The sequence below is a fragment of the Sinocyclocheilus rhinocerous genome, unplaced genomic scaffold, assembly GCF_001515625.1.
Source record: "Sinocyclocheilus rhinocerous isolate Xijiao unplaced genomic scaffold, SAMN03320098_v1.1 scaffold1222, whole genome shotgun sequence".
NCBI lineage: Eukaryota > Metazoa > Chordata > Actinopteri > Cypriniformes > Cyprinidae > Sinocyclocheilus > Sinocyclocheilus rhinocerous.
The window spans coordinates 198,443-208,287 of NW_015640234.1; the positions used below are offsets into that span (position 1 = coordinate 198,443).

The 9,845-nt window shown below is 35.9% G+C and overlaps 1 protein-coding gene across 2 annotated transcripts; it reads left to right on the forward strand.

The window, feature by feature from the left end:
* The first annotated feature begins 1,551 nt into the window (after positions 1–1,551).
* Positions 1,552–5,460, forward strand: cmklr2 (chemerin chemokine-like receptor 2). 2 transcript variants are annotated; one of them, XM_016568623.1, is made up of 3 exons: positions 1,688–1,765; positions 2,717–2,810; positions 4,242–5,460. In XM_016568623.1, the coding sequence occupies exon 3, from the start codon at positions 4,243–4,245 to the stop codon at positions 5,311–5,313; it is 1,071 nt and encodes a 356-aa protein (XP_016424109.1). In that variant the 5' UTR covers positions 1,688–1,765; positions 2,717–2,810; position 4,242; the 3' UTR covers positions 5,314–5,460. The 2 variants fall into 2 exon arrangements, with proteins under 2 accessions (XP_016424108.1, XP_016424109.1); XM_016568622.1 differs by lacking the exon at positions 2,717–2,810 and having other exon boundaries at positions 1,552–1,765.
* Positions 5,461–9,845: the final 4,385 nt, after the last annotated feature.

Below are 9,845 nucleotides of genomic sequence, written 5' to 3' on the forward strand. Positions count from 1 at the left end.
AGGGAAAATCTACAAAAGTTTGTTGTAATATGGGAAAAAAAATATGACAACAATGTATTAAATCACACTGTAAAAAAAAATTTTGCCGGAATTTTACCGTAAAAAATACGGTAGCAACGTTTTAGGTTTTACGATTTTAACTTAAATTTACAGTTAAATACCGTAATTTCATTAACTGATATAATGTTAATATACCAACCTGTTGAAGTACTGAAATCTGTTTTGTACCTTTGTAATACACTGATAACCACCAAATGCAGGTGGTGATGATAAAGTCACATGATGAACCAAAGCCCATTACAAGCAGCTTTTAAATAATAACATGTATAGAAGGTGCATAGTGTCATTCACACAAACGCTAAACACCATCATGGTAACACACATGAAACTGAAATAATGCAATTAACATTCATTTAACAACATTAGGTGTAACACACAACCCTAATATACAAAACTGATAAGAAAAAACTAAGAAGAAACGTAGTTATTTCAACAAAAAAACATCAAATTTGAAATGTAACGCAGGGAATTCTGGGAATGTCAATTTACGGTTATTCACTGTAAATTATACAGTCTTTTTCACTTCCATAAATGGTATACTACCGTAAAATTAATGTCCAATACATGTAATGTCCAATACAGTTTTTCACCGTATATAGTAGGGGAATTTACCGTTAACCATTTAACAGGCTTTTACTGTAGCATTTTTACAGTCTTTTACCGTTAAATTCACGGTCATTTTTGACAGTGTAGGTATTAGACACTTATCAGTAGCTGAAAGCATAACCAATAAGGTAAAATATTTTACAAATGTTTTTCGAAATGGTGGGGAAATATGTTGATTTTTATGAATAGCATAGTGTTCAGATTTCATAAAGGCCTATTGTTTAAGTTTAGCTTTTCATCTGTAGTTCCTATGCCAAGGCATAGGAAGTGACTCACAGGCATCCCTTAAGGTTTGAATTAAATAGCATACACATCCTGTTCATGTAAGGCCATTACTGAACTGCAGCAGGGGGCAGTGGTTGCCCAAAAACATAGATCTAGGACTGGGTTTTGACAGAAGATTAGAGCTGATTACAAACCATAGACATATGCAGGTCATTTGTATACACTGAAAGAACTGTGAAGGGTCTAACTGCTGTAGTATCTACTAAAGTAAGAGACTAGAGGTCTGTAAATGTATTAACTGGTCATTACACTGTCAGAACAACATATGTGCAAAAATGGTACCTTTAAGGGTACAAGAGCTTGTCACTGGAGCAGTACCCTTCTTTACACCTAAAGGGTTCATATTATTATAGCAGGTAATATAATAACTTAACTTAATAAATCACTTTTAATCAGACAATAGCAGAGCCTTTTTTTTTTTTGATATGGATAAAGTCGAACATTATCTAAAAAAGGCACATAAACTAAAAAGACAGATGAAAAGAGGAGAAAACATAATGTTGCACCAGCACTAACATATATTAAAATCTTTTTAAACTACTCTTGACCAGAGAGAGAGAGAGAGAGAGAGAGAGAGAGAGAGAGAGAGGGGAACGTGCGCACAGTCGCTTCTTTGTAATATCGGCTCCGGTCAGTGCATGAGTCCATTTATCAGCTCTCGGGACTGTGTGAAGTCTCCACCGAACGACTGTTAGTATATGAGGACAATTTACACGGCTTTACAACTTCCAACAAACGGGGGAAACATTTGCGTAAACTTTTGGGGTGTTGCGACCTACTCTAGCGAACAACAACATCCTCGACAACAAACAAGGTGTGGTGACGTTTTTATTACAGTATATTTTTGTTTATTTCACTAGTTTATTATAAAAGTGTATTCTGATTATGAACTGTAAGTTAACAGTTACCACAGACGCACTAAATTCATTACACTCATTACACGATGAAAGTACCTTTTTCTATCGCCCTTTAATTTGGCAAAAACCCGTCTTCTTTTAACGAAGCATTTCTGAGTTTTATGTTGCTTTGGAGTCAAAAGTTATTGAAGGTCTAGATTAATTAGATGTTGGTATATGGATTTTTCGTCATAATGGTTTTGTAAAGAACTACAAGTGAATAAAAAGTTGAGAGACTTGAAAAGGTGCTTCAGTGGCATCAGACTATAAAAGCTTGTTTTGGTTGTAACTGAAACCAGTTATATGTTGCAGGGCAAGCTATGAAAACATCTCTGCCCTTATTGTTCAAGTTTTGATTCATTCTGCAGTGGTGTGGCATAATTGCAATATTATATCAGCTGTTGCTCATTGCACCATTTTCATGCGATGACAGCTCAGTTGTGACATGAGCTGCTTTATGTTGACCCCATCATACTGTAACTGCAGGCACATTTATTAACAGATCACACAGGTCACAACAGAGAGAATGATCATATATCTCTCATTAGGATCATAATGTCCCCTGGAAGCACATTTGGAAAGATCCTGCAGTGAAACATTCCTCTTGAGTGAGAGGTTTGTGAGTTAGTGACAGAGTTGTATCATAAAAACCTTCTGTGTGCAATGCATGCTGGCAAAACAAAACACAGCAATGATTTTATGAAGGGACAAAAATGTGTGTGTGTGTGTGTGTGTGTGTGTGTGTGTGTGTGTGTGTGTGTGTGTGTGTGGAAGTTCCAGACTCAGTCCACGTCTTTTCTTTTCACTCATACCTCTCTTACCCTCTCTCTCCCTCTCTGTCTATCATTCTACTCTGGGAACAATAACAGGGAAACACCCATCAGGGATATCACAAATCTTTTTGTGAAATCGACACAGGAATTCTTGCAGAGGAGCTGAAGTCGGTGAGCAGGACGCTGTCAGGTAATTCTATAAAACTCTGAAATGTCTTTCAAAGTGCGTGTGGATTGAGGCGCCAAGTTAGTTGCAAAATCTGGGATCAATTTCAGTCTAGGCCTACTCAGAGAAAATGCCATCATAATAATATCTTCAATATTTTCATGTTGTAGACATAAAGTAGAGAGACTCCGTTACAATTACCAGGTGCCTTATTGGATACCTGTTATGTTTCGACTATGTGCCGACTTTGTCTATTATATTTTCCTTTAAAATCTCTTAGAAGGGATAAAAATAGATACAAATGAGACAGTAAAAGTAATGATTTAAAAAAGGAATTTAACTAAAAATTATCTTACTTTTGATTGTCAAATACAGTTTGAAACATTGTTGAAATGTGTGTATTTTTATAACGTTGAAATAGCATTTAATGTTTAGTACTAGAGTCAATTGCAAGTTAACCATTTGTATTTTGATTCTGAAAAGACCCTGAAAAGAGTAAACACCCTGGCTGTGGTGCTATCAAAATATTGTTCCAAAAACATACATATATTCAGAATTCACTGCTGTTTCCAGGTGAAATGAACTCTAGAGGCAGTAAAACACCAACAACTTATATTCTTTTTCACAAAAATGATTACATGGTTTGTGAGATCCCTTGCTCACTACTATGTTATGACCTCAAAACACTTTCACCATGATTTCTAAACTAATACATTTAGATGCATTTCTGACATAGTAAACTTGCTCAGTAGCTCACCTGGTACAATGTGACTCTTGCACTCGGTACGAGTACCATGAAACACAAGTCATGAAAAAACTTATAAAAACAAGCTAAAATGGCATGATTGATCTCATGTTTGCTTTTGTTAACACTATCATTACCCTTCTCTCGCCACTCACTTTTACTTTTCCAAAATTTTACTATACCCTTACCAAAAAGTAGTATACTTCAAGTTGATTTTAGTAAGTATACTTAAGTAAAGTTCAAGTATATTTTTAAGTATACTTTATGTAGTAAGTATACAAATATCAGTGTACTATGTACAGCAACCAACGTAATAATACGTTGCAGGATTCACATTCATTTGTTTTGCAAATGAAAATGCTTTTAATTTCACTCATTAGATATTTCACTTTGAAAGTGTCGCAAAACGTGCAAGAAGCAACGTAATATCATTTTGCATAAATATCGCCACAGGCATGTTTCTCGAATGAGCCTAGGTTGTCTGTTTGCTTGAACGTTCCAAGCAGCCCAACACAGCCACATTGACTCAACCAATAGTGTGAGATTGGGGCGGGGCTAACTGTTTAACCGACCAATGGCAAGCGGGGGAGTGATCAAGGAAAAATATTTAATACAAACATCACCTTTAAGCAAAAATCTCCATTTAATCTCATTAAAACAGATATTAAAGAGCTCTTATTTGTGGTTTTTCTTTCCTATTTTGTCTATAGAATGATGACCCAAGAAGACGGGGACTATGTAAACGACACTTATGAATACATGGATTATGAATATGTAGAGGAGACCAAGGCTGGAGGCTACACTCAGAGAGAAGCTCTTCACATCATATCAGTGATTATCTACAGCCTGGCGTTTACTCTGGGTGTAATTGGGAATGGCATGGTCATCTGGGTGACCGCCTTCAAAAGCAAACGGACTGTGAACAGCATTTGGCTGCAGAATCTGGCCATCGCCGACTTTGTGTTTGTGCTTTTCCTGCCATTCTCCATTGACTACGTGCTGCGAGACTTTCACTGGCTCTTCGGGAAGACCATGTGCAAGCTGAACTCATTCGTGTGCACCATGAACATGTATGCCAGCGTGCTGTTTCTGACCGTCCTGAGTTTGGATCGCTACATCTCACTGGTCCACCTGAACTGGTCGGAAAGGTACCGAAACATCCGGAGGGCCTGGTGGGTGTGTGCGCTGATTTGGATCACGTCCTGCTGTCTAAGCTGTCCGGCCTTGATATTCCGTGACGTAATCCAGCATAACGGGAAGGTTGTGTGTTTTAATAACTTTCACGATGAGAGCAAGCACATGGTAGCGGTGAGGCACATTGCGATGGTGTCGCTGCGCACCGTCGTGGGCTTTCTGCTTCCGTTTGCAACCATCACCATCAGCGGCGTGCTGCTGGCTATTAAGATGCGCCAGTCCAACTTGGTACGTTTGACCAGCTTTTCCAGAACCGTCTCTGCTGTGATTCTTGCTTTCTTCCTATGTTGGGTGCCGTTTCACACGTTCAGCCTAATGGAGCTGAGCATGCATCACACCACCTACCTGCACTCTGTGCTCATCGTGGGCTTCCCACTCGCCACCAGCCTGGCCTTCTTCAACAGCTGCGTCAACCCGATTCTGTACGTACTGCTAACCAAGAAGGTGCGTAAACTGGTGAGGAGGTCATGTTTGAACTTCACCAAGAGCTCGCTGAGGGAGCTGAGTCAGTCTGTGTCTGCGACGGAGTTAGACTCAGCACTGCCCAGCAGCTCTCCTGAAGAAACCACGGCCAACTCCTCCGTCTGATGAGCTCAGCGATCACCTCAAACGCACCTGAACTCAACAAACTTTGAGCTTTTTTTTTTTTTTTTAATAAAACTGCTAGAGCTCCAACTGGATTAAAAATATATTTTCACAAACTGGTTGGGAAAATACTGGCTTTCATCCCTTATATAGCACATTACAGTAAATATGTATTTAATGCATCATCTATTTTGTATGTTGTGCAATTAAAAATATATATATATATCTAAAAATCATATATAATTTCACCTGTAACCATATGAAAGGAAATAATATACTTTTCTCTACAAAGTATTTCTGAAGATCTCTGAGAGTAGTATTGAGGAATGATATTTCAGCTCTGTTTGAAAGGACTTTGTTTAAAAAAATTATTTCACTTATTATTGTGTGTTTGGATGCACTCCACAGAATCAATAAACTTGCTAATGCTAATGTCTTAGAATTACACTGCTTTATCTGTAAATTATGAAATAAAAGCAAAAAATAAAATAAAATCTGGGTTACAGTGAGGAACGTATAATGTAAGTGAATGGGATTGATCCTTAAACTTTAAAATACTCACCCCCGGTTTCACAGACAAGGCTTAAGCCTAGTCCTAGACTAAAATGTAAATCTGAGCTGTTTCAACTGAAAGAAACTTGCACTGACTGATCTTAAAACATGTCAGTGCCTTTGTTTTGTCTTAAGATGCACACCAGAAATGTTTTTTTTCTAAGGCATGTTTATAAAAATGACTTAAATGTCCTAATTGAAATATGGCCTAATCCTGGCTTAAACTAAGCCCTGTCTATGAAACCGGGCCTCAAAGTTTGAGGATGCTTTAAAAATGTCATAAATTAATTTTTATCAATTAACTTTAACTAAATTAAATCAATATTTGGTGTGCCCATCCTTTGCTTAAAGTTTGCGGCATAGAATCTTTGAAATACGTCCGAGAGTTTTACACACCGGTCTGATATTGTGGCGACATTTCCACGCCCCGAAACGTGACGACGAACGAAACGAACTGTGATTGGTTGTTTGACATGTCGGTCAAACGGCCTCCAATGAAAGCTGCCATGGATTCCAGACCTTCAGCCGTCAGTCTGAAGGTCTGGCTACGCGAGACTATGAAACCGGGCCTCAGTGTTTTAATAGTATAGCCTCAATACATAAAAAATATGCATATTAACATGTTTTAGTGTGAAATGTCACTTATTAACCATTTCTATGTAAAGTTAAATCCAGTTTTACAACTTTGTTGGCATGGCAATGAAACTCTATGGCCTGTTTTCACAGACAGGGTTTAGGTTAAGCCAGGTTTAGGCCATAGTTCAATTAGAAAATTTAAGTATCTTTTGTAAACGTGCCTTAGAAAATAACATTACTCGTGTGCATCTTTAGACAAAGCAATGGCACTGACATATTTTAAGATCTGTCAGTGTAAGTTTCTTTCAGGTAAAATAGCCCACACATGCATTTTAGTCTGGGACTAGGCTTAAGCCTTGACTGTGAAACCGGGGGTATAACAATTATAAAAATGAAATTTAACATAAAGGTCAATGTAAGTGCTTTTAATATTTTTAAGCCTCATTCACTTCCATTGTGCCTCATCATAGCCTCGATTTTTATGGAAATGAGGGGTGAGTCAAAATATTTTTTGTCAACATTATCACACAAATGTTGACTGAGCTTAACTTGTATTAAAATCTGTATATTTCTTATAAGTAAAAACAGAAGTTTTTAGACTAAAAATAACTTTCAGTGTACTATAGGTCAGTTCGCATTGTTACCACATACAGTATTTTGTATGACGATTCATCAAAATGAAAGAATGCAGAAAACATCTGTGAGTCAAATTTACTTCTCTTTATTTACTAGAAATATACTGTATAAAAGTCAAAAAGTAGCTGACAAAAGCACAAAAAAAGCACAGGGCTGGTAAAAATGTAGCCTAATGTTTTAAGACAATTGACAGCACACTTACTACATAGATTAAGTGTTTTGCTCAAGAACACAGTAATCAATGGCTACAGGAACACAAAAACATTTCCATTGAAATAAGAGCTACACTGCTGACAGATGTACAGTTCTTTATTGATTACACTAAAAACTACAAACTAAAGCATATCTGAAAAAGAAATACACACGTTTAAATAATGACCAGTTTTCCACACTCAGTTCTTGCATGTTTGAACCTTAATACTTTAAAATAATCACTATTTAGGTCAAAGCTAGAACAATAAATAGGCCAAACATGTGAAGTTACACCACAGTTGCCTAAAATGTCAGATGCTATTTTTATTGAATTAGTGAAGCAATATTTTTCCTACAAATTTATGTGCCAAAGCAGAAGTCTTGAACAACAGTAGGAAAGTTGAATCTTGCCTTATAGTTGGAGTGTTCAGTCTTATAACAGATATTCGGCGCTTTATAAAATAAGGCTTAAAAATGTTTTTCATTTTCAAGAACTGGTCAGTGAAAGGGTGCTCAACCTTTAGAATATGTATACACAGAATACCATCAACTTCAGTAGGTCAAACTAAATATTGTATCGTTTGTTTTATTGTCTGTAAATTTGTATGGGGTTTGCAAATTTTACAAACCTTTAACAATCTTCACAAGTAACAGGGTTGCAAATTTAGCCTAAATGAAGTTGTGATTAAGCTAGTTTGGTGGTTTGTGTTTGTTCATGAACTTACAGTATATTTACTATAAATTAAAGCAGTGAGTAAAAATTATTGGTTTGATCATTTTTACTCTAATTTGGATAACAGGGTTGAATGATTGAGCTTGAAGTATGACGGAAATGCAGAAATGGACAAGTGGTCCAAATAATGCTATTTCTGGGTAAGAAATGTTAAAGTTTTGTATTGGAGAAAATTATGCAGTAACAGGGTTTCACACAAAATGGACTTTTTGTCAAAATTATGATTTAGTCAAAAAGGTCAAAACATCTGTGTAACTCAAAGAGTACCATATTTGTGGAATGTGCAGTTTATGTAATCTTTCTTTGTTTCCTTCTAAGAATTCTTGTTTCTGAAAGTCTGCTGATGCCATCTTATTAAAGGGTTTCTTTTATTTGAATTCTGTGTTCTTGGTTTTATGTTGTCTCCTTGAATCTTTGCCCAACTGTCCACAAATGTCATTACGTCCATTACTTTCACAGATCTGTAAGCTGTTTCAGCACTTACAAACATTACAGCAAATAATTTGTGGTTGATTTATGGATGCTGTTATGAAAATAAAATAATGAGAACGGCAAAAAGATCTGGAATTGGATAATACATCTTATTTATTTGTAATTTCACCCTCCTTTTTATGCAAATTGCTTAACTTTCCCCAGATGGACCACATTTTTGTGAAGTCGTATTTCATGGCTGAGCATTATAGATGCTTAGAATTTCAGTGTTTATAAAAGCGGAGAACTTCTTAGCTCACTGTCCATTACAGCTATAAAGCACATACTTAGCACATACATTTAAACCAACTAATTCCAATACACAAATGATTGAAGTAAGAGTGAGTAAAACAAATGACAGTGTGGTGTTATATTGATTATATATATTAAATATATATAGTAAAAGAAGTTTATTCTTCAAGATTCATTTCAGTACTACAAGTCGTGAGACACACATGGACCACAAATGGCACAGTTTCCTGAGATTGATCCATTTGGTGATGAGCCTGAGCTTTTTACTGGAAAACTGCCTAAATATCTGCACCTAGATTTATATTTAGTTTTGTAAAATGAAAGAGCTAAAGATATCAATAATAAATATATATATAGTAATTTTCACTTTGTTTTAACTAAAAGTCTTTTTATATTGTGATTTCAGCATCATGTTTCATTTGTTTGTGCGCTGTGGGTGGTGACCCCCGTGACCCCCAGCAATGCTAATGATTTCAACATGAGGGCATTTCAATGGTATCTCTGCTATGGGATTACCTGCACGCATGCTGTGTTTATCACTGAGGATTGTGATAAAGCTTGACTGCTTTACAAAGAAAACATAGCGTCAGTAAACTATTATGGTGATGCCCTTGGTATTTTGTATGGTTGCAGCACCATCTGATGCTATTACTAAAACATGGAAGCAGCTAGCATAACATTTTCTGTATGGGTGTACCATGATTCAGTATAGGGAAGAGGTACAGTAGTTGACAAGTTACTAATTTTATCTGCTCTTGTGAAAACAAAGTACTTTGAGGAATATTTTTTTTTTTAAAAAGAGTACTTTTTATGAAAACTGTATAATTTTAAAGAATATGCTTAAGTGCAAACTGAATGTAATGTTTTTGGACACTTAATTGCATTTTAATTGCAATTAAATTAATATGAATTTATAGTAAATGCAGGTAGTTGAACTTAAGATTGTTGTTTTGAGCCACTTAAGTAGGACTTTAGTACATGTTTATATGTCATTTCAAAAGTACTTCTATATGGCAAGCCGTTTTTATTCATTCTCAGGATATGAATTCTTGATATCAACAATTCAATTTTTACTAGTTAAAATGTTAATTCTTGATATCAGGAATTAGATTTCTACTAGTAA

What these genes read in the sequence shown, in the direction of transcription:
- cmklr2 (XM_016568622.1), top strand. Translation starts at nt 1,650, where the DNA reads ATGAGGACAATTTACACGGCTTTACAACTTCCAACAAACGGGGGAAAC. An exon ending in CATCCTCGACAACAAACAAG is followed by an intron (nt 1,766 to 4,241) that starts GTGTGGTGACGT and finishes TTTTGTCTATAG; the next exon opens with AATGATGACCCAAGAAGACG.